Source organism: Panthera pardus, unplaced genomic scaffold (genome assembly GCF_024362965.1).
Source record: "Panthera pardus isolate Hobbes unplaced genomic scaffold, ASM2436296v1 HiC_scaffold_16, whole genome shotgun sequence".
In the NCBI taxonomy this organism is placed as follows: domain Eukaryota; kingdom Metazoa; phylum Chordata; class Mammalia; order Carnivora; family Felidae; genus Panthera; species Panthera pardus.
In genome coordinates this window covers 3,706,430-3,730,606 of record NW_026526721.1, presented here as the reverse complement: position 1 = coordinate 3,730,606, position 24,177 = coordinate 3,706,430, and the positions used below count along the sequence as shown (strand labels likewise).

The 24,177-nt window shown below is 57.5% G+C and overlaps 1 protein-coding gene across 5 annotated transcripts in view; it reads left to right on the top strand.

Annotated features, from left to right (window-relative positions):
* Window positions 1-18,008, top strand: part of ABCG1 (ATP binding cassette subfamily G member 1) — an 81,037-nt gene extending 63,029 nt beyond the window's left edge. For 2 of the 5 annotated variants that reach the window (XM_019432673.2, XM_019432670.2), the window contains 8 exons: window positions 1,488-1,672; window positions 1,810-1,911; window positions 2,766-2,934; window positions 3,744-3,844; window positions 3,959-4,117; window positions 5,148-5,266; window positions 6,894-7,118; window positions 16,955-18,008. In XM_019432673.2, the coding sequence (XP_019288218.2) occupies window positions 1,488-1,672; window positions 1,810-1,911; window positions 2,766-2,934; window positions 3,744-3,844; window positions 3,959-4,117; window positions 5,148-5,266; window positions 6,894-7,118; window positions 16,955-17,153 (1,259 nt within the window). In that variant the 3' untranslated portion in view covers window positions 17,154-18,008. Of the gene's footprint in view, window positions 1-1,487; window positions 1,673-1,809; window positions 1,912-2,765; window positions 2,935-3,743; window positions 3,845-3,958; window positions 4,118-5,147; window positions 5,267-6,893; window positions 7,880-16,954 lie in introns of those variants that run through there. The other 3 variants (XM_019432671.2, XM_019432675.2, XM_019432674.2) reach the window with 3 other exon arrangements.
* The last annotated feature ends 6,169 nt before the right edge of the window (window positions 18,009-24,177 follow it).

The window sequence follows — 24,177 nt, the reverse complement described above, 5'->3', positions numbered from 1 at the left end:
CAGGTCATGATCTCACAGTCCGTGAGTTCAAGCCCCGTGTCGGGCTCTGTGCTGACAGCTCAGAGCCTGGAGCCTGTTTCAGATTCTGTGTCTCCCTCTCTCTGACCCTCCCCCGTTCATGCTGTGTCTCTCTCTGTCTCAAAAATAAATAAATGTTAAAAAAAAAATTAAAAAAAAAAAAAAAAGGCGATGCTCAGTGTCCAGAGACTATGTTGATGGTCTGAGCTCCTCCTTCTGAGCCGGTGGTCCTGGGATTGTGGCCTTGGTGCTTGGAGGCCAGTTGAACCATTTCACGGGCCTTGAGACGCAGGGGCCCACACCTCCGTGCTGGCAGTGCTCCCAGGCATTCTCCTCTCTACCCACACCCTCCCGGGCACTGACCATTGCCAGCCATCACTTTCCCCCCACCGGGTCCCCATGCCCAGCACCGTCCTCCACATCATGCTTCCCCACATAGCTCTCAGCAAACCCAACAGCCTCTCCAGGCCGTGTCTCCAAAACCAAATGTCCTCCACCTCGCTTTGCAAGCTGGAGTCCCTGGCATCCCTCTTGCCTTCTCTTTCTCTCCAGCTTCATGTTTACTAGACCCCCAAGTGCTGGAGATCCCTGACTCGGTGCTGTTTCCCTACCTCAACCCCGGTGCCAGGGTCCAATCTTTGCCAGCACCTCCTGCCTTCCGTGCCTGCTGAGCCACACACTGAGAGGTCTAAAACCTCTTGGTTCTGGGGGCCAGAAAGAAGTCAAGGTGTGGGCAGGGCCATGCTGCCTCTGAAAGTCCCAGGGGAGGCTACTTCCTGCCTCTTGCAGCTCCTGGTGGCTCCAACGTTCCTGGGCTTGTGGCTGTTTCCCTCCAGTCTCCAGGCAACATGTCCTGGTTTATGACAGGACCTAGGAGGGCTTGACCACCCTGGTTTAGGGGTTCAGGCTCGGGGAAAGCAGACAGCTGGTTTTGCAGAGGACAGAACCAAAAAATCAAGGCCGGGGACTTTGGGCCTCAGCAAGGATGTTAGGAAGAGGTGGGGCCGTGGGAAAGAGGCACCAAGACCTCAGGTCGGGAGCGAGAAGGGGCAGCAGTAGTGTGGGGTGTGGAACCAGGGGCCAAGGAGAGGCCAGTGGGAGCCAGAGACAGCGTCTGACATCCCTGGGGATAGAGAGGTGGGGTTGATGGTCCCACGCAGCCTGGTGCCTCCGGGGCCCTTCTCCATGGTGCTGAAGAATCACTCCCGCCTCGGCCCATAGGGACACACAAGCCCCCTTCTGCTATGATGAATGGCCTTTCTGGGTGGGGGGGAGGGGAGTTTAGGGCTGAAAACACACTGGCTGTGAAATGATTTCATCATGTCACACAGCGTCCGTATAATGGGTTGAAAATATCCCCGCGAGGCTAATGGCTGTGTTGTCGCAAAATGAGCACCGCCTGGCTCCATGGGAGGGACCTGGGGGCACCTCTCCGGGGCCCGGGGCTGACCCGCCTGTGTCTCCTGCAGTCATGGAGGTAGCGTCCGGTGAATACGGTGACCAGAACAGCCGCCTGGTGAGAGCCGTCCGGGAGGGCATGTGTGATTCTGACCACAGGAGAGAGCCTGGGGGGGATGCCGAGGTGAACCCTTTTCTTTGGCACCGGCCCTCTGAAGAGGTAAAGCAGGCAAAACGATTAAAGGGGTTGAGAAAGGTAATGCAAACCCCCGGCCCCCCGGTGGGACGGCTGCATGCTGCACCTTGCACGCTGCTGCATGGGGGCTCCGAGCCGGGGGGAGGTGCGTCCCGGGCGGGCGGCTCACCCCTCCCCCTTCCCGCGTGTGTCCCCAGGACTCCACCTCCATGGAAGGCTGTCACAGCTTCTCGGCCAGCTGCCTCACCCAGTTCTGCATTCTCTTCAAAAGGACCTTCCTCAGTATCATGAGGGATTCGGTAAGGGTGTTTGCAGATATTCTCTCGTGTCTCATGCGTGTTGGGTCATTTTCCACTTTATTCATCCCGATGGGGCTCTCGGATTGCTTTCCCTGCATCTGCATCAGTCAGCTTTCCCTCCACGATGCTGCTGTGACAAACAGCCCCCAGATGCCAGTGGCTACAATAGGAAACATGTATGTCTCACTGGTGTCGTGTGTTGGTGGCTGTGGCTTGTGGCCCTGCCTCACGTGTCTCATCCTGGGACCCAGAGCGGACACACGGCTCCTTTTCTGGGACGCGGCAAAGGGCAAGCGTGAGAGAAATCCAGGTGGCCTGTAAAACTTCCCGCTGGGGGCGGCAGACCGTCTCCCGTGCGCACGTCCCACCGGCCAGGCCCAAGTGGGAGTGCTCCTCCCTCGAGGAGTCCCTGGGGGCCCAGGTGCTGGCAGATGTACAGAGCCCGTCAGACGGGAGGTGGTGAGTGACCGGGAGCTGTGATCATGTCCACCTGTCCCAGTGGACAACCTGACGGGCCACCTGCCGAGGACGGCTGAGTGCCCAGTGGGGCTCCGGGACCTACTTGGAAAGTTGGAGGGCTGGGGGCCTCCCGGGCCAGTGTGGTCCGAGGAGGGGCCTCGGATGGATCCATTCTAGCAATTGCTTCTGTTTTCACAGCAGTTAAATGCTGTGTGTGTGTGTGTGTGTGTGTGTGTGTGTGTGTGAGAGAGAGAGAGAGAGAGAGAGAGAGTTGGTTTAGGGTTCAGGCTTGTTTTTCTGGAGGAGAAATCAGCAGCCGATGCCTCCAGAGGCCTTGGCCCTGTTGTCGTTGCCTGACCCCCGCGAACACCAGCGAGAGCCGTGTCTGCCCCCAGGTCCTGACACACCTGCGGATCACGTCTCACATCGGCATCGGCCTCCTCATCGGCCTGCTCTACCTGGGGATCGGGAACGAAGCCAAGAAGGTCCTGAGTAACTCCGGCTTCCTCTTCTTCTCCATGCTGTTCCTCATGTTCGCGGCCCTCATGCCTACCGTTCTCACATGTGAGTGCCTGACCCTAGACCCACCCACCAATGGGGCGCCGAGACCGGGGCGTGGCCCATAGATGACTTTTCTGACGCGTACTATCTTGGTTCTTCGAAGTGCCATTTTCTTGGTTGACAGGTACTATCATATTTTCTCTTAGACGAGAAAATACATACCATGTTTAAGCCAAAGGAATTAATCACTAATGGCATATCTGTAAGCATGGAGGAAGGCTGATGGGGGTTTCTGAAAGGTGTTCTAATCAGGAATCCCTCAAATTTTACTGGGGTAGCATGACCTCGTTCACTTATTAAGGGAGCCTGCTGTGGCCAAGTTTGCGAGCAGGTAAAGCTATTCTGGATGGATTTCTGTGTAGTTCCGGATTGTTTGTGAGTGCACTGCCCTTGCTCACTTCGGGCTGACCGTGAACTCTGGCGTAAAAACCGCCCCCCGGCCCGAGTGCTGCCGCCCTAAATGGCCCTGGATCCTCAGGACCAGCTTGGGGGCTCTCACGCACGGAAGGACTCACACTGGTCAGTGGTGAGGTTAGCCGTAACCACTTGAGCGCATCTCTAAAATAACGCTCAGTCTCCGAGGAGACGTCCTCCGCTCTTTGATTCTCCGCTCGGTGACTCTTCGGGCTATAAAACCAGTCGGCACTTTTTCCAGGCTGGTGATTCACTTCACATGTTTTCGCTCCGTCTCTGAGCGCTGCACGCGCACAGGCCCAGGCCGCGGCCTCCAGCTCAGCACGGGGTCGCCTGGGCGCGTCTCCAGCTGGCCGGGGACGTCCGCCCGACCCCTTTTCCGTCCTTCTGTCTCCTAGTCCCCCTGGAGATGGGAGTGTTCCTTCGGGAGCACCTGAACTACTGGTACAGCCTGAAAGCCTACTACCTGGCCAAGACCATGGCCGATGTCCCCTTCCAGGTGTGTGAATGAAGGGGCGTGGTTGGAAGAGGGGCGGGAATTCTCCGTCACTGCCGGCAGGGGGTGGGGGGAGGCAGCCGTTTGCAGGGGGCGTGACGGACCCTGTGCTTCCAGATCATGTTCCCGGTGGCCTACTGCAGCATCGTGTACTGGATGACATCACAGCCGTCTGACGCCGTGAGGTTCGTCCTGTTTGCCGCGCTGGGCACCATGACCTCTCTGGTGGCGCAGTCCCTGGGTCTGCTGATTGGAGCTGCCTCGACGTCCCTGCAGGTATCGGCGGAGGAAGCACCACCTGAGGGGCCTCCCTTCCCCCACCTGGGCCAGTGCGGCCGGGGCTGCTGCCCTGGCGGGGCTCAGTACCACCCCTCCTCCCCAAGCCCCCCTCTTGCTTCTGCCCTGACCGCCTGGATCGGCTTCACCTGGTCGCTCCCTGGGGAAGGACTCACAATGCTGTGGCCGGTCAGGGTTGGTACACTGCCACCAGCAGGTGCCCTCGGGTGGCACATGACAGCTCATGGAGCCCCCCCCCCACGCCCTCCCGCTAGCTGGGATGCTGTCCCCATTTCGCAGATGTGGAGACTGAGGCCCAAGAGGCAACACGGTCTGGTCAGGCTCACGCAGCTGGCTCGGAGTCCTACGGTTTGCAGCCTCTGGGGAGTCCACTCCACTACCCCGTGGACCTCCCCCCTGCCCAGCTGCAGTCTGTGCCCCCACCCTGCCCCGAGCCCCTCCACGTGCTCTCTGGGGCTTCACGTGCCCTTCACGTGTCCGGCACCGCCCTGCCCCCCAACCTGCCAGCCCTACCTGCTTAGCCCCTAGGGTGGCCCCTGGCTCCACGGATGGGAATAGCGATGGTACCCCCCGGGATGGCCGTGGAAAGTGCTTGGGCCCACCGGCCGCAGTGGGTGCCCAGGGGATAGAGTTCACGGCCCTTCCTCCCTCGGACGCGGTGGCAGCACCTGGCTGTCCGACCCTCCAGGTGCTGTTCCTGCTGCCTCACTGCCAGTCACTGCGGTCCCCGCTGCGGCCCTGCAGAAGGCTCTGTCTCTTTGCCTCCCGTCCCCTCTGCTGGGGCCCGCTGATCTCCAAGCCCAGCATCCCAGCCGCTCCCTGCTGCTGGAGGACGGGGACTCCTTCGTGCCAGCTTGGCCTCGTGGGCCCCAGCCTGACACCCTGGCCCGGCCCCGGCTGCTGCCGACCCTGCAGACACGTGGGGGATGGCCTCCTGGGGACACTTGAGGAAATCGGGCGGGACCTCCCACCTGCCGCCTCTGAGCACGTGCTCTCTGTGTCCCGCCAGGTGGCAACCTTTGTGGGCCCTGTGACGGCCATCCCCGTCCTCCTCTTCTCGGGGTTCTTCGTCAGCTTCGACACGATCCCAGCTTACCTGCAGTGGATGTCGTACATCTCCTACGTCAGGTAGCGTGTGTGACGTCTCTCATCACTCGGAGGGCTGTGTGCACAGAGGGAGGGGACAAAAGCCACTTCTCAGCCGTCAGTTACAGGCCAGCGTGACGCTTGCATCACGGATCCAAGGCCGTTGGTGCCTTTCATTTTTTTCCCTAAGTCTTACGTGTTCCCATTGTCACCAACACACACACTCACACGCACACACTCACACGCACACACACATAAGGATAAAATAAATACTAACAGTGTGTGCCTTGGAGGAGCCACTGTGGACCCCCAAATTCCGCCTGTTTTGGAGAGCTGCCGTGGGGAGAGTGTTTTCATCTTAGGAACCTCGTTCCTCTCGGGAACGAACAACACCCGTCACTCTGACCGCGTGTAAATCCAGAGAAACCAAGTCATGTTTTAAACATCCTACTGTTTTCGACCAAGAGCGTCCTGGCCCCTCGGCACTGTGACGCCCGGACCTCGTCCTCTCTGCTGGGGGCTTCCTGGCACGTTGGCCTCACTGGACAGCGCCCGCCTTCAGAGCTCGCCTCCCCCGGCTGTAGGGACTCCGGGTGACGCATGAGATCCGAAGCTGGGAAGAAGCTTTCCTTTTCTAGAATGTCAGTTCAGACCCAGATGTATTGTTCAGGAAAACAAAATCAAAACAAAGCACTCGTACAGAGTTTCAGCAATCGGTGTGCGTTCCAACACCAAGAAATCAGAAACCCAGGTTTCTTCCTAAAAATTGGTGTTTTTGTTCTGGCGCTGTAGAGCTGGGACAGAACGAGAGCTGGCACAGAAGGGTTTTATTTAAATGTTCTACGGTCCTTTGGGGCACCTGGGTGGCTCAGTCGGTTGAGCGTCTGACTTTCGATCAGGTCATGATCTCACGGTCTATGAGTTCAAGCCCCATATCGGGCTCTGTGCTGACGGCTCGGAGCCTGGAGCCTGCTTCGGATTCTGTGTCTCCCTTTCTCTCTGCCTCTCCCCCACTCATGCTCTGTCTCTCTCTGCCTCTCAAAAATAAGGAAAACTAATAAAAAAAGATGTTCTACGTTCCTTTGAAGGTGATCAGGTCCTAACTATTTAAAAAAAAAAGTATGTAATATCAGAGGTGAACAGAGAGCTTTTTAAAAAAAATTTTATTTATTTATTTTGAGAGAGAGAGAGAGAGAGCATGAGCAGGGGAGGGGTGGAGAGAGAGAATCCCAACCAGGCTCTGCACTGTCAGCGCAGAGCCCGACACGGGGCTTGATCCCACGGACCGTGAGATCATGTGACCTGAGCCAAAACCAAGAGTCAGATGCTTAACCGACTGAGCCCCCCAGGCGCCCTGATCAAAGGGTTTTCAATTCATTTCTCCACTGAACAAATCCCTACTGTGCGTCCAGTTTGGTTTTTCGGGAGGAGGCTCTGGAGGAGACAAAAACTGGACAGACCTCAGCCAAGCCGCTGGATGCGTCTGTCTTGGGACGACGTTGCAGGGCTGGGAGCTATCTCCATGACGACAGGTCTGGGGAAGGGAGGGCGGCCATGCTGTGGGTCAGGGCTGGCTGGGGGCCCACCCGGATCCCCCCCCCCGCATGGGGCTGCGGGGTCCCCTGGCCGCGGGCAGAGCCGTGTTCACGTTCTGTGCCTTCCTCCGCAGGTACGGGTTCGAAGGGGTCATCCTGTCCATCTACGGCCTGGACCGGGAGGACCTGCACTGTGGCATCGACGAGACGTGCCACTTCCAGAAGTCAGAGGCCATCCTGCGGGAGCTGGACGTGGAGGACGCCAAGCTCTACCTGGACTTCATCGTCCTGGGGGTTTTCTTCATCTCCCTGCGCCTCATTGCCTACTTCGTCCTGAGATACAAGATCCGGGCCGAGAGGTAAAACACCGGCGTGCCGGCAGAGGGCGGAGTAGACAGTACGGCCCAGGGTGGCTTGTAGGATCGCGGTGGCAGGGCCGTGCCCGCGGACACAGGGACCCCCGCCACCCAGCCCTGGCAGCGCCCTCGGGCCTTGGGCGTCAGGCCGCCCGGTCCGCGCAGCCCGGCCGGGCCTTCGCTCCATCCCCCTTTCTGGCTCCGCCGGGGAAGCGAGTGTAGAGGTGTGTCCTCGAGCAGCATTTCACAACGCGGCGGCGGGGCGGCCGGGGAGGAAGGCCAGCGCCCGCGGCCCCGCTCATGACTGTCGCTGTCACCGCCCCCCCCACGGTCTGCCTCCTTCTCCACGGAGAAGTCACCTTCCAAGCCAAAAGCCGATAACTCTCATCCATTTGAAGAAACTGTATCTTTTTAGTACTCGTCGAAGAACACGATTCAGGGTAAATAACACACTTTGCTTCGAGAGGCGAGGGGTTGAACTTCACCGCGGGGCTGGTCTCGTTTTTCGGGCTGAAGCTGTAAAAGATGGAGACGCGGTCCCCGGCGGAGAGAAGGTTCTGGAGCTGCACGCGCTCAGCCGCGCCGGAATTTCAAGAAGTCGTGAGGAAAGCTGGAGGGTGAGGTTGGCCGACGCCCCCCAAGCCTTCTGTTTCCCCCCGTGCTTCTTATCTTAAGCAAAACATATTGTTTATTTCTTCCTAACTCTCTGAACACCTTAATTTTGCCTACAACATGTCCAGAAAATTGGCTTTGTTGATGTTTTACCCATGTGTCTCTCTCCCCACGTATCACATCACCTACCTCCACGGAGCTGGGGGTGCTGGGCTTGCGGAAAGTCCAGGGGGGCACACGGAGGGCCGTGAGGGGACCCCACTGTGGCTGGGGGGGGGCGGTGGGGAGGGTGCCCAGACCCCAGAGCATCCAAGGCCTTTGCAAGAAAGCGGCGAACACCGTGTGGCCGAGACGCCTGTGGTTTGGCCAGGCGGTGGACAGGGTTGTGGGCAATGCCACCTGCCAAGCCCTGTTTCGGTGGCATCTCCTCCTTCTCAGCCCTGGCTGGGCTGGTGGTGATGTCGCGGATCAGAAGCTCCTTCTTCCCCGTGAAGGAAGTCGAGGGTGCATCTAGGGGAGGGGTAAACGGCCTCTGGCTTGCTCCCAGGTGCCTGGGCGCCTACCAGCCGTCAGAGGCAGTGTGACCGACCACAGGGTGGAGGTCAGAAGAGGCCAAAGAAGGGAATGGAGTGTTGCCCCCTGGGAATCTCCTCGCCCTGGGGCCGGGGTTTCCTCGCGACTCTGGCTCCTTCCCGCCCTGAGCCTGGATCTCCTGGTCTGTGAACGGTAGCGCGGGGCAGTCTTCAAGGCGGCTTTCAGCCCTGAGAGGTTCTGCGCCTCCTCAGCCGTGTTCCCAAAGCTTCTATTTCCTACTTGAAGAGAATGGAGAGCGTTCAGATTTTGCCGGCACATGGATCTGACTCGCAGATACTTGGTGATCCCTTTGCTCCTCTTGGTGATCCCTTTGCTCCCGCTTTGATCCGTTTTAGTAAACACAGTGGAGACATGTTACAACGTAGCTTTGAGTTTCATGGTTCTGTGCAAATGGGGCATCACCGGCCAGATGAAGCGATTTAACCAGGATCGCTTTTTAGGCGCCATAAGAAGTCTTCGTTTAATTTCAAGACAGATTTGCCTGCAAGATGTCGCAGGTAGGAAGTCCCACATGGGAACAGCCTGGTGAAATAGAGAGGGGGTGGGGCCGGGGGGATGGCTTTGGTCACGCCACAGTGACATCAGGTGCGCTGGGTATTTAAAGACCTCTTTCCCTCCAGGTGAGCCCTCTGGAGGCAGGTCTGTGACCCTGCCAAGGACAGGCTGGCCGGGAGCTGCAATGCAGGACCCAGCCCTCCCCCTACCAGGCACCATTTTGTGACCCGAGCCCACCGTGCGGTGTCTCAGCCATTTCAGAAGGAGACAGATTCCTTGAGACCGAAAATCTAGTTCCCAAGTGTCCCTGCGTCCTCAGAAGGAAATATTTCCCTAGGAGTGCATGCTCCCTGCATTTTCCATTTTCCACTCTTGAGAAATTACATTTGTCCCTTAATAGATGAAGACGGGTAGGGGGCAGATCTGGCTGTCCGCTGTCGAGGAAAATGCATGTGCAAAGCAACAGGGCGCTGACTGGTGTGTGGCACGAATACGGTCGTGGCCAGGCAGGGGATTTGCTCAGAAAGGCCTTGGGGCGCCTTGAGAGAGGCGGTCAGTCCCGGGATGCCGTCCCTCCCCCGTCGGCGGCAGGTGCCCCCGCTGGCGCCTTCACACAGACCCTGGGCGACAGTGAGGCCAACGGTGTTCTTTGCGTCCCCAGGTAGCTGGGTACAACGTCTCACTCGGATGACCTAAGCTAACGTCCAGACCACCTGTTGACTTGTTTTTGAACTCGTTGCGGTTAAGAGGGGGGTGTCCACCTGCTGGGACTGAATCGAGGCCAGCTGCCCGGGTTTAATTCTCGTCGTGAGTTCTGAATGCAATGCCTCCTCTCGTCTCTGTGATTCTTCATTTAGAGGGAAGAGTGAAATCTTGCGTGAGAGATTTGAAGCCCCTCCGCTATCAGGAGAGGCAAAAGCGCGAGTCCAAAGGGTCTCGCTGCTAAGTTCGGCCTGTCAGGTGAGAAGGGGGAGCAGCGGGGTCCGACAGCTGCGGGGCCTGGGGTCTGGTGCCAGCCGCACCTTGGGAGCCTTCCATGGGTGCCACCGTAGGATTGTGCCCCTTTTTGCTCCTGGTCTCTCTGAGGACCAGCCGGAGGGGGCAGTTCTTCCAAGGGTCCCGCGTGGGTGCCATCGGGAGCTCTCCCCAGGGGGGGAAGAAACCCTGTACATGGAAGATGCTGGAGTCTGGTGATGTCACCTTGGGCAAGGGGCCTTCGGGACCAGGACAAAGCTCATCCCAGAGACCCACAGAAAGGCCACGTTCCCGGGGAGCATGACCGGGAGGTCAGGGACAGGTGGAGCCACCTTCTGTGGTTTGGCTGAGAGGACGGAAAGCCCGGGCCGCCGCGTACTGAGCGTGTTTTCCCTGCTGGTTGTCCCGGACACCGAGCCAGGAGCCGCGGGGGCCCTCTGTTCATCCCCTCCCTCAGCAAACACGGTCACTGGTGCTCCCCACGTGCTTGGTGCTAGTGTCTCAGGCCCTGGGGGCCCAGGGGGAGGGAACCCAGAGGTGGCTTGGCCTCCAGGGCGGCAGGTGATGGGGCGGGGGTTGTATTCATTCTGCAGATGCAAAAGGCCGGGCGGGGGAGGACGGGCGAGGTCTCAGTCCGACACCAGGGAAGAGTGCACTGGAAATTTGAGTGGGGGTCTGACCCCAGGTGTTTTTTTTTTTTTTTTGGCTTTGCCCTGTTGCCTCCTATTTGTGATGTACAAATACACATGAAAATACTTCCTAAAGCATAAAGTGCAATACTAGAATACTAGCTTAGTGGCTGTTCATTATGGACTTGGCTGCCACCAAACAGAAAGCCGAGACAGGAGGGTGGCCCATGCCCCTACCCTCCCCCCCACCATCGCCCAGCATGGGGTTGTCCCTCCGGCCTTGGAGGCTGAGCTGACTCCTGTCTCGTGGAGAGGTGCCTTCCTCTGCCCCGGCCTGGTCTTAGCTTCCTAAAGCGGTGTACCTGAGAATTAGCTTGGGCTAGAGAGGGCTGGTGTGTGTGTGTGTGTGTGTGTGTGTGTGCACGCACACGTGCTCCGTCTCCAAATTCTCCATCATCCTTTGTTCCCAGAAGGTGGGAGAAAATTCCACTTCATGCCTGCCGTGCAGATGGCCAAGAGTGTAGTCAAAATCCACTGAGGCTCCCACATCCAATGCCATGTAAATGTGACCAAGGGTCAAACACAACACCCAAGATGGGGAAGTGCAGAGTGTGCGAATATAACGTTAGATACTTTTAAGAAGTCAAGACTGCTAATAAAATATTTTACATAAAACGTTTCACTTGTGTTCAGTGTTAAATGCTTCCAGTTCAGAATGATTTGCTTAAATCTTACTAGGTAAAATGGGTTCTTAGGTTGCATTTTGAACACATTTGTTGTGCGTCTAGTAAGATTCTCGCTTTGTTACTTGGCGTTCTGGTCTAACACCCCCGCTTGTAAATTCACCTTCCTCTCCGGACACCATGTTGCGTCTTAAAACTTTGTGCTTTTGCTCTGTTCTCCCAGACCCCCACCCACTTCCTCCTGCCCTGTCAATGTCGGCCACAACCTCAAACAGGGCCGAGCCCCCCAGTGCACTGCGGCCCGGGTGCCCCTTCCTCTCCAATCCCCTCCGTCTTGGAGTGAGCTCCGGGGACACAGGCACTGGTGGCCATTCTTCAGAGGAATATCCCCCTCTCCTCGCTCTCATGTTCCCGGACACCCACGTCTCTGGCCTGGCCTCTGTGGAGGCGGCTGTGATGGGGAAAGCATGTTCTCCCTAGGTTTGGCTCCCCAGGCGGACGTGAGCGGGACCCAGAAGGAGGCCGGTGCTGTGCACTGCTTTAGCTCCCCCGGAGCAAGGACTTAAGGGTAGTGGTGCTTAAGGCCTGGCCTTCAAACGGGTCTTCGCTCCCACCTCTGGTAAACAAGCAGAGAGCCGGGCTGAGCAAAGTGGCAGAACGATTGGCCCCTGCAAATCCTAAGTGACGGGGACAGAAGGGTGGCCTGCAAGATCGGAGGGCACCCCACGTGTGGGACCGGCTCGAAGTGGCTCCGTGTGCTCGCCTGCTCCCTCTGCTTCTCCTTCCGCACCCGCCTGCCTCCGCAGACCCTCCAGTCCCGCCTCGGCCCTTCTGGGTCACTGTCCTTGGACTCCTCTGGGATCATCGCCCTCTGCAAAGACCGGGGGCCTCCCTGGGGCCAGAGGCCGGCAGGGCAGGGAAGACGCCTCACGGCGGGCTCAGCTCAGCCCGTTTGTGAAGTCCAAGCGTCCAGGGCAGGAAGGCAGAGCGAAGGTGACGCCCACGCCCGCCCTTCCAGGCGGTGTAGCTGGGTTTTCCGAGAACCACCGCCCATTCTTCCCGTTTCTTTCTCTCATCTTGGCGCAGACAGAAGGGTTTAGCCTGAGCCCGATTTCGTATGCTACCTCTGAACGTGCCAACCTGCAGTCGTTCCTCCAACAGACGCTTGTGTGGCCGAGCCGAGGGCTCACGGAGGCCGGCCGAGGGAATCCGCGGTGCGTTTATGTCAACCCGCTTTGTAGAAATGAGCTTAGGTCGGGCTCAGCCCCTGACGCCTCCCTGTTCTCAGAAATAGTCCCCCTGGCGTCGCGAAGGAGAAAACGACCAGGCACATTAGGTACCGTGTTGCGGCCCGGGCAAGGGACTGTCACTGGTGGGGGCACAGCTTGGGGGCTTTCCCGCAGCACAAAGACCATCGTGAAGCAGAAGAGGAGGAAGCGAGAGCATGAAGTGTCCTTGTTTGATCGCAGGGTGGGTGGGGGGAGTCTGCTGCTGTGTCCGGGCCCGGCTTTCTGAGGCTGCAGGACGGAGGAGGCAGAGCCCTGGGGTCCTCCTTCCCGGGAGACCCCCCACGGTCTCGACCGAGGACATGACCCCGGGCGCGCGTGCCTTTCTCACCGAGCTTACAATTCCCGGTTTCCAGAGGGTCCTCCCTCAGCCCCTAAGCAGGAGCACCAAATCTTGGGAGCGGCATGAGCCCCAAGCCACATAAAGAAGCAGCAGCGAAACTCGACATTACTACACGGAGCTGAGGTTTTCCTCCGTGGGGCAGCTCCTCCCTGTCCTGGAGTATCTGCGTGAACAGAAGAGAGAATCCCGTTCGTCGCCTTTGGGTGCCTTTGGCCTGCACTTTGCACATGAACTTAAACGTGGCCCCGGTGTCGTGTACAGTTAAACAGCATTTCACCTCTGCACGCGGGAGGCGTTCGCCACGCGCAGCAGGGCCGGGCGGGCCGGGGTGGGGGATGCTGGGGCCAGGCCGGTGGGCGACAGAGCGCCCCGGTGACGTGCCACTGCAGGCCCGCTGGGCCCAGTTCTCAAGGCCCCCCTCCCCCAGACCAGTCCCCCCGGGAAAGGAGTTGCTGGAAGCCCTTGCCAGCAGCTCACAGGTGGACGGTGTTCCTCTGCGCCACCTGCCCTGAGGGCTGGCCCAGCAACAGATCCCAGCACAGCCTGGGGGCGCACAGGGAGCTGGGGGAAACCGCTTGCCCATTTCTGCCCCACAGGTCACCAAAACGGCCTCCCCTCCTGGGCCGCCCCGAATGTGCCCTCTCCCGCTGGACGGAATGATTAGGCCGAGGGGGAGGTACAAGTCATGGGGAACACAGGGTGAAGGTTGGGAGCCCCAGGGTCTGGGGTTCCTGGAGATCTCAGGGTGCAACCCGGTCCGAACGGTCCCCTGGGTCTTGGTTTTCCTGAAAGTATTTCAATGGTCATGGTAGCTATTTTGTTCTTACAGTTTTACCTTGTATAATTGTCTTTGACAATTCTGTCCTCGTGTACCCCAGGGGTCTCTTTCCCATGACATTTCCATGATGCCCGAGCGTCGCCATCAACATGTCATTTTTAAGTTCTCGGCCACTCAAAAACGGTAGAAAGAGTCTTCTTGTCCGAGTTGCTGATAAAATGGGCCACCGAAGCCGCACGGTGGGTTTTCCGTTTTTTATAATCTTAGGGTCACTGTAGAAGGGGCTGAGAACACGTATGTTTAAAACAAAGTTACTGTCTGTAACCAGCCCTTTGAGCCTTGTTTGCATTTTCCTTTGCAGACGTAGCGGGCGTGTGAGCAGGTTGCCGGTTGTTGCCTTTCATTTGATGAGTCGTTACTGAGTGTTACCCCTTTGTTGTCCCAAAGCAACAGTCAATGCAAGCAACATTTTCAATCAGCGTGCAAACGCGTGCATATATCTGTATATCTAATCTGTGATTGTATAATCCCTGGTTTTTAAAATACGGTATGGATGACTTTGCAACGATCTTGCCATTGTTAGTTAGGGAATACCGTCGCCTGCGCCCTGCGAGAGGTTTGCACCGTTGTAGATAAACACCACACGTGTACGTACATACGTATATATAAATATATATATTTAAAAATAACGTCGGCTCTCTCGGGTACCTGTTTCAGGGGCTGTCCACTCCGTTGGAACAGAGACCCAAGCAGACCCTAGGATGTGAGCTTTCTAACTGTACCTTACAGGCTTCGGTCCTGTCGTGTACATTTCTGTAGAGTTACCTCCTTAGAAGATTTGTACGTGCATTTTTTGCAGACCTGAACTTTGTTTTCTGAAACTAGATGCCACTTAGGAAAATGTGACATAAATCAAATAAAGCATTGTTATTTTCAGATTTCTCCTTCTCTCTCCTTCTTGCTTTCCACAATGCCAGCGCTCGCGCCTGCCGGGCGATTGGGGCCCGGGGTCTGGCAGAAACTCGCTCTTGACGGAGCCATTGGCTCAGCTGGTGTTGTAATGGATGGGAAGAGGAACAAGAGTGGTGGTGGTGTGGTGGGCAGCCCCCACTGGTTCTGCGGGAGGACGGGTCAAGTGCATTTTCGTGGACTATCTCATTTAAACGCCCTCCTCGGGCGGGGCCGGAGAGCCACAGATGAGGAAGCGAGGTTCTTAGAGATTTCACAGCTGGCCCAAGACGAGTGATGGAGGCCGAATTCAGATGGTGACAGTCTCGCAGGTAGCCAGGGCTTTCGACCCCCGCATCGTCCCCCCCACGTGGGAAGAAGACACTGTGGGGTTGAAGGCTAAGGAGGAGAATCTGTTTTGTCATAGGAAGTGGCTGCAGGAACCCATCCCCCATGACCAGACGAAACTTCTCCCAGGTACTTTGCCGAGGGGCACGATGATGGGCGAGTGTCCCCAGGAGTCAGCTCTGGTGGCTTTGTGTTCTAAGGGCCCCTGTATAGGTCAGCACTGGGGTTCAGGCGGGGCCTGGGCACAGGTGTCACTCTGGGATCATCACCTGGGTGTGGCCGTGATGGGGTGGACCAGATTACTTCTGCAGGTGTGGAGGAAGTTGTGGACGCAGGGACACACAGAGAAGCCACCGCCCGATGACCCAGCATTCATCACCCCTTCTTCCTGCCCGGGTTTCTCTGCCCCCAAATCTTGTGAGATGCTCCCAAACCCCTCTGCTCCTTCCCCCATCAAAATCCCCATTCCTTCCACACTTTTTCCAAAGTTATCTTCATTTGCATCTTTAAATTACAAAAATTCTACATACTTGTTTTAACAAATAATACAAAAGTGAATGATCTTGCCCCGAACCCATCCCAGGCACCCCCTCGAGGTACCCGGAGTGGACAACCAGACAGCAGTCTGTTCACCCAGAGAGGCGGACACAGCACCCCCACCCCACGCCCCCGCTCGCCTCCCCTCCCACCGGATCGCAGACGGCGCTCCAGACCAGAGGGCACAGCCCTCCCTATTCTCACTTCAGCAGCTGCGTGGCGCATCTTCGCGGGAACGTTCCAGAATCCCTGCAGCCATTTCCCTTCGGAGAGACGCTGCGGTTGTTTCTACAATAACAAACGGGCTTTAATAAATCTGAAAATCTGGACAGCATTCTTCTACTGATATCCTTGTAACCCACAATTTAAATCACAGAAGGCTTTCTGGAAACGCAAGTGGAAGGAAATTCAAAATATAAAACAGGTGCACAGAGAAGACGGGGACCCGCGGACCCCACGTGTGCCCCCCTCACTCTCACGGTGGCTTTGGGGCAGTCCCACGTGGCTGGCATCTTGTCTCCAGCCCTCTGGCCTTCCCTTACATGCGAACGTGGTGACGCTTGGGAGCTGCAGGTGTGCGGGGGACAGGAGACCCCCAACGAAGCCGCCAGGCCCGGGGGATGTTGTTGGGAAAGAGGGTCCTACCCCACCCAAGAGTGCTAATCCTTGCTGACAACGTCGCCGTGGCCTTGGCGGTGAAAGCAACCCTGTTCTGTAGAAAGACAATGACGTAAGCAGTAGAGACAAAAGCCTGTGGCAGGGTACTCTTCCCTGATGGACAAACCCTCTTCCCCCCAGCTGCCTTCTTTCCTCTGCTTGTCCTGCTATGCGAGCAGCCGGCTGGCCCTGTGGGTCTGTGCTCTGTGCTCCCGCTCTTAGGAGATGCTAATCCGGCCACACCCAGGAGTGACCTTGGAACTTGATTCGTTTCTCCCAGTTTCCTCATCCGGGTGTCACAGTTGAGAGCAGGTGGCAGGAGGAGAAGGGATCTCTGGATCCCGCACATCCCAGGACAGAAAATTCCTCTGGGTTGGTGAGAAGTGGGGGAGGGGTGGCTGGACCAGAGCAATGACAGAACAGACGTGGGCGCCAAGGGCTCCCTCTAGCGGACGCCGGGGCTGTGCGCCGTGGGCCACGGAACGGCCCAGCCCTCCTGGCAAGGTTTGTAGGTTCGGAGCAGAGGGGACCATCTGTACCCCACAAAAGCGAACAGAGAAAGGCTGCAGCGTCCAGGCCAACAGGGGCAAGGGCAGCTGTCTGGTGAGAAGCAGCTAATTTTTGCACCCTGAGCTGCAGAAGGTGGAGAGAGCCCTCGGCCCGGGGTCACCCTCGTCACCGGGGACGAGGCCCCCTCAGAGGCCATCTGGTAAGGCCAGTGGCGCGGAGGACAGGATGCACCGGCCCCCACCGTGGCCCTTGGTAAACCCTTGGAAGTAAACTCAGTTCTTGGAGCAGAAAGTCTGACGCTGTCCAAAGTCAGTAAATCCACAGAGAGAGATTAGAAGCACAATTCTGTTTATTATATATAACGTATATGGAAAGAGAGAGAGAGAGCGAGCTCATTCAGTGTGGAATTTGCCCTGTTAACGTGTACGGTTCACTGCTTTCCAGGATCTCACAGACTCGTGCAGCCGTGGCCAGTCTCCAGTTTCCGAACTCTTTCGTCGCCTGCGGAAGAAACCCACCACCAGCCCGTCACCGGCAGCCGCGAACGTGCCTCCTGTCTCTGGATGCGCCTGTTCTGTGCACGTCACAGAGATGCAGTCACGCTCTTGCCGTCTTGGCGTCTGGCTTCTTTCAATTAGCATAAAGCTCGTTTCGTTTTCAAAAGTAGCCTCTGACACTCAAGAAGGATTGCCAGCGGCTCGGGAAGGTTTGAGACCCCCGCCTCCCCCCACGGCGTTAAGGCCGACCAAGGTGTGCCGGCTCTGGCTTTCCAGGTTTTTCCCAGCCTGCATCTTGCGGCCACAGCTATCAAACACGCTCTGATGTCGCCATGGCCGCTGTCTCCAGTTTGCCGACGGGGTCTTTGAAGCTCAAAGGATGTCTCTTTCCAGGGCACGACCGCACCTCTTCAGCCCTAAAGGCCAGCGGTCCGAGGGGAGGATTTCCAGCCCAGGTTCCGGAAGGGCCTCAGAGAAAATGCACAGCGAAAGAGGAGCCTCTGTGACAATTCCTGGGCCACACGCCGTCGAGAAGTCCATCCGAGAAAGTCCGGCAGAGGTGGACGAACTCCCCCAGCCGATGCCCCTTACGATGCAACATGGCAACGGTGCCGGGCCCTTCTTGCCCCCAGAAAGGATTCTTGTAAGGGGCACTTTGCCTTGCTAGGACACCTCGTCTGAACTTGGCCATGGTCTGAGGTCCTGCCCACCCCGTTTCGTGCCTTCCCTGTCTGCGTTCAGAGGTGCCAGACCCTCAGCAGTTCTGAGACTCCCGGCGACGCCTGACCCCCTCCCTCTCGGGGTTTCCCCACGGAGTCTGTCGCCAGTCTGACCCTCGTGTCTAAGTGTGAAGCAAAAACCTTCTTCTGTATGCCATTGAACGTTTGAAGATCCGTAGAAGAGAGTGTGAATTCCAGTGAAAAGCCAACATATCCCGGGACGATCCAGAGCCACGCAGCCTATGCAGAAGGAACCGTTACCAAATAAATGTTGAAGCCGCACTGGTTCAAAAAAATTTTTGTTTAAGTTTATTCAATTATTTTTGAGACAGACAGAGACAGAGGCAGAGAGGGCAAGCGGGGGAGGGGCAGAGAGAGGGAGAGAGAATCCCAAGGAGGCTCCACGCTGTCGGCACGGAGCCCAGCGCGGGGCTCGAACCCACAAACTGTGAGGTCACAATAAGAGTCAGATGCTTACCCGACTGAGCCACCCGGGCGTCCCTTAAAGCCACACTTTTAGTGTCCAGCTGTACTTAAACTCAAGAGGTGGGGAAGGCATGTACACATCACCGGAGATAATAATCAGGTTTAATGGCCACGGTGGGTGTGAATTTCGGAGGAGCTCTGACCAGCAGGTAGGAGGCTTATGGGGCACCATGTGGGGGCCCCGGTGTCAGCTGAGTGCCCAGGGAGCCTGATGAGGCTGTGGGGGTGATCGTGTCCGTGTAGCCCCCACAAGAGCAGTCAGCACGTCCCAGCTTTGAACCTCAGCAAGGCTGGGTCCTCGGGCAAATTTCTCTCAACTTCCGCATCAGTAAAGTAAGAATAAATATATGATTTCTCACTGCAGTTTGGGGAAAAGGGAAAAAGAGTTTCCGGCCCACACTGTAGCACTTTCTAGCCCCCAATTTTAAAACTGGTTAACGCTCTCTGGGCGCTCTATCCACACCGGCTGTCCCCAGCCAAGAATGTTGTTTAAAAGTCCCCAGGAAGATTCTGCACCCCTTGGAGACCTCCGCGGGCCCCGTAGGACTCAGGGGCAGAACTGGGCTTGGGGGGAGGGGACCTTTGGCTCCTGGCAAGCAAGTAATTAGAGGAAATCGCTCCCATTTGGTTTGTCTGGATTTGGGTGTTTCATTTTTAAACCTAACAGATTACCGCGGGGCCTCTACACAAGGTTGAAACACAGGAACTATTTCATTTCTTCAGCCAGTGTCAGGAGACAGACACTGCTGTGGCTGAGAACAGACCAGAACGGCCTATGTACGGCAGGTGCTGTAATCCAACCACGCTCTTCTAGAAGGGCTCCGAGCCCCGGGCGGCCTCCTGCCGTAGGAATGTCCTCACAGCCCAGCCTTGCTGGCTGCAAACTCCCGACCAAATTGCTAACTGGCTCCGTGTCTGTTTCCTCCTCTGCCAAGGAGGTGGAGACGCCCCCCGCCTCGCGGCTGCTTCCGGAGCATTCAGTGGGTTTGCAGTTCTCGTGTGCTCAGTCGCCATCTGACACACGCCAGGTGCTCAGTCCGGCCTAGTTTCCACGTCCACAACCTCTCTGGGCATCGGCCACAGTGAGGCGGCGCCTGGAGACGATCAGACCCGGGGCAAAGGGGAAAGACACCCCAGCCGACAGAGGCCACCCTGCCCTGTGCACACACGGGGCACTTCGGGGAGCCAGGCCCCTGTCTGGACGCCTCCTCCTGCCCGGGCTGGCCTCCCCACGGCTCCTGGGAACGCGGGAGGCAGCTGCAGACTTGGGGCAGCAACACAAGGTGTGTAGCGAACACATAACTCACCTTCACCCCAAAACTCCTTGTGCAAAACAGCGACCTGATTTTTCTCTGTTGCCCCCACCCGGGAACTTGCGGGTAAACTGGGTCCGGGTTCTCCAGCCCAGTGAGCTGGGGGGCTTGCGGGGTCCTGGCTTCCACCAGGGGGCGGGGTCCTTGTCGGTCTGTCCTGGGGGCACTGCTCAGTGAGTCCCAGGGGGCTGGGGTGGGTGGCTTCCGCAAACGTCCCCCAGATATCTGCTCCTCTTGTCCCTCCAGCTTGCCCTGGGCTAGCGTGCACCTGGGTGGGGTCCCAGGACATTGGGGTGCCCTCAAAGACCCTTCGGCAGCCTGCAGGTCGGGGGGCTGTCTCTAGCACTCGCTGGCAGGACGCAAAGTCGCCATCCGGCCACTGCCACTGCTGGAGCCATCTGCCTCTTCCCCCCCCTTCCCTCCACGGACTACCCCACCCAGTGCCTTGGCCGTGAACTGAGAAGGAGCCCCTCTCCTCTACTCAAAGAGCTTGGAGCTGCTGGGGGAGTGTCTGCGGACCCTGGAACCAGACTCTGGGCTCCGGTCCCTCTCTCGGCTGTGTGACCTTGGGCTCTCGGCCTAACGTCTCTGTGCGTCCACTTGCTCACTTACAATCTGTACCTCGCAGGGCTGCCGTGGGGCTAACTGAAGTGGAATATGTGAACGGTAGCGGGGGCAGCAATGAGCCTTAAAGAAGGCTGGGCCGCTGCTTCATCGTCCGTGGGGGGGGGCAGGGCACCAAGTGCTTCCCTGAGACCGTCCTCCCCTCCAATCTGTTCTCTCCCCCAGCACAGAGATCTCCAGGGGTGGGAGGTGGAGGCATGGGCCACACCTGGGTTAGGCTCAAGCACAGGAGGAGAAGGAGGAACTTTGAAATTTTGGCAAAGATAAAGTTTCCCCTTAATTGGCGGAGACTGGAGGTGGGTTTGTACACGGGGCCGTGAGGGGGTGTCAGTCATCCCTGCAGGAATCTTGGGCCTCGAGGGCACACACTTTGACATGCAGGTCAGGTCAGCCAAGATCTCCTGGGGTTGGAACTGAACCCCTTGATCCTTTAGTGGGGACAGAGGGAGGGACCAGGGGGTGAGCGAGAGACAGACCATGGGGTTTAGGGTTTTCACCAGGCTCCATCACAGCCCTGGAGGGGCACAGACCCCCCACCCCTTCCCGGATGCCTGCTTCTGGGCCCCAGCAATGCGCTTTGGGCGGGGCTGGGCTCAGCAGTATGGGCTAGGGGTTCATGACCCCAGGTTTTACCCACTCGGCCTCCTTAGCTGCAGGGATACTGGGGAGAAATGGATTGTTTGGGAAAGAGGGAGCACGGCCTCTGAATGGGAAGTAAAGGTACAGGGTACCGGGCAGGTGGGAGCCAAGGTCATGTTATCCACGCTTCTGTGGGCCTGGTGACCCTCCCTCATCTGAACTGGGGACGAGGGGGAGGGGCTTTAGGGAGGTTGTCCTGGGGACCAGAGAACACATTTGTCAGCCTTTGGAGTTTTTTAAGTTCAAATCCATGACCCAGGTTTCAGATTGAAAATACGGGAAGGAAGAGAGGCGGGGGAGGCAGGGGTCTCCTGGGGCTGTCTTGCTCGGGACCCCGGCAAGAAGCGGCAAGAGGCCTCCCTGGGGGGTGGGGAGTCTCATCCCAGCAGAGCCCCCTTCTTTACAGCAAGGATTTCATAAGACCCCTTTTGATCTCCTGAACTGAAGCTATACCTAATAATTTTATACTTAATAACTTAATAACCTGCCTACACACAGAGTTTAAAAGAAACAAACATGCAGCCTGCCCTAGAAAAAATGAGAAGTAAAGGGAAAGTAATGATGGGGCGATAATGCTACATGTTTGTGTAGCTGTGCATGCCAGAGCTGGAGGAGGAGACAGAGGTGAGGGCGGGGGCTCGCCCCTGCACCAACCCCCCCCCCCTTGTTACGAGTGATGCAAGGCATCGAGGCACCGAGGATACAGGCAGCCCCAGGGTGGACAAGTCACAAGGCACGTGGGGCACTGTCCCTGGTGATGGCGTGTCGGGAATGACCCACTCAGCCAAAGCTCCGAACTACGCAGAAGGCTTCCCTTGCATTCCTGGGAAATCTGGTATATCCAAACTTGACAACAACTTTGCTTTTAGGATTTTATTTTATTTCATTTATTGACTTAAAAAAATACTTTTAAGTTACTCTATTTTGAGAGAAAGAGAGAGCAGAGGAGGGGCAGGGGGAGAGGGAGAGAGAGAATCTCAGGCAGGCTCTGTGCTCTTAGCACAGAGCCTGACGTGGGGCTCGAACTCATAGACCATGAGATCATGACCCGGGCTGAAAGTAAGAGTTGGATGCTTAACGGACTGAGCCACCCAGGCACCCCTATTCATTTCATTTATTATTATTGTTATTTTCATTTTGAGAGAGACAGAGTGAGTGGGGGAGGGGCAGAGAGAGAGAGAGGGAGCGAGAGAATCCCAAGCAGGCTCCACACTGTCAGCGCGGAGCCCGATATGGGGCTTGAACCTCTAAACCGTGAGGTCATGATCTGAGCAGAGATCAAGAGTCAGACGCTTGACCGGCTGAGCCCCCGACGCGCCCCTGTGCTAGGATTTTAACCTACTTCTAGTCTCCAACCATTACAAACAGGTCTGTGGCTGCCTGAGCGTCCAACAGGACACTGGCCGTCCACAGTACCCCCCAGCACACTGCAGACCCCCCATATCTGGCTTTGTGCCCACTCGATGCCAGCAGCACCTCCCCCCATTCATATGGCACTAAGAGACATGCCCACAGATCTCCAAACATCCCCTATGGCCGTGAAGGCCCCACTGAGGACCACGGGTTGAGACCATGTGTCCCTACGCCCCCGTCACCCCACCAAGCCTTCAGCCTGTCTTGACAACGTCCTCCTGCCAAAAACCACAGGAACACAGCACATTATGGGGCATCTCAGTAAGAAGGTGTTAGGAAGGATTAACTATAGGACTTAGGTGTGCGTTATGCAGTTTTGAGGGTGTTCAAGGAAATGGGGTTTTGCTCAAGAGGTGCCGGCAGGAGGTAGGTGTAGCAGAGAGATCGGGGATCTTAATACATCTTTTCTAGAAGGGGAGAAAGGTAGGGTGGCAGCCGCGATGGGTAGGAAGCCGCAGTACTCATGGTGACCTGAAGAGGGAGCCGGTGGGCCCTGGGGGCTCGGACGAGGTGGATGGATTGAGCGGCGGCTGGGGGTATCTCCCTCCAAGGCGGTCGGCGGTCTGGCCGGTTGCTGGTGCTCTGTGAACTTGTGCATGAGAATATCATGGCCCCCATGGGCTCAGGACGGGGCGAGGGAGAGGCACAAAATTGGAAGGTTGCCCTAAAACTCAGCAATCAAGATGAATGATATTTTTAGTGGAGTCTTTCTTTTTTTTTTTTTTTTTAAAGTGGCCTGGCAGGGTCCCCAGATGTCTGTGGCCTTTTTGGCCCAGAGGCTTTGTGGGGACAGGTGAGCTACAGGTTTTGCTTGTTCACTTCGTTTTTGACACAGGCTGGAGAGGGGAAGAATCTTGAACCTTGGGTCAGCGTCCGAATCTCTGACCTGGAGACCCCGCCCACCCAACAACCCACTTTGCTCTCGCTGTTGGGCTTCCGCCCGGCACTGATGGAGGTGACCAGCTTCTCTGCCTGGCTGGCCGGGGCCGGGGCCAAGCCCACCCTCAAGCCTGATCTAACGGCCTGGCCTCTGAGGTTTTCGGAAGCCTCTCAGATGGCTCTATCATCTGGATCCATTCTTTGAAGTATTCGAGAAGCTGTTGGCTTTGTGGGGGTGGGGGGGTAGCATTCACACTGCCCGGGACCCCCAAGGAGCATGGAGCAGACAATCCAAAGCCTGACTTGCGTGACGACCCCCCTGCGCCCGCCGTGGGAACAACAGAGGGAAGGTTCAGGAAAGACCTGTGAGCCCCAGGATGAAACACTCAAGTCCCCCTCTTCCAGATGGTTCTCCTAAGCAGCGAGGTCTCTGGAAGGAGGCCCCTGTGCTGGGTATGAATGTTGTTTCCGTGTGTGAGTCTGGCCTGGGGTCTCTCCGAGTTCCCCGGGAAGACCCTGTCAAGACTGGGGCCCAGAATGCAAGACAACAGGACAGAAGACGCTGCCTGGGGGGTGGGGGTGGTGGGCAGGACCGGGATGTCCAGGGCTCAGAAGGAGAAGCGGTAGCTCTGATCTGGCAAGCGAGTGACGACACTGTGGGTGGTGACAGCACTGTCTCTGAGGGGTGATGGCCGCTGGGCCACAGCTGCATCCAGGAAGGGCGGGGTGCCGAGGTCTGGGGTCCTCGTGCCTCTGTGGTGGGGGGGGGGGGGGGCGGCTGTCCCTTGTCACTGGCCAGGACGTGGCCCTCCCCTCACCCAGCAGGCTGTGTGGCATAGCCCAGTCACCAGGACCATGGCTGACGGTCATCGCCATGGCCTGAGGCCAAGGCCCAGGGCCCGGGGTGACCCCTGAACCCCTCCAGCTAAGATCCGGCCTGGCCTCAAAGGCCGGGCTCGGTCTGTGAGGAGAAAGGGACACAAAGGCAGAGCCAGGGGGGTGTCCGGGCAAGAACAGCTCTGGGTAGCAGCGTCCCCAGGAGAGGAAGCTGCACTTTGCACGTGCTGCTTGGTCGGAGATGCTTCTGGAAAGGTTCC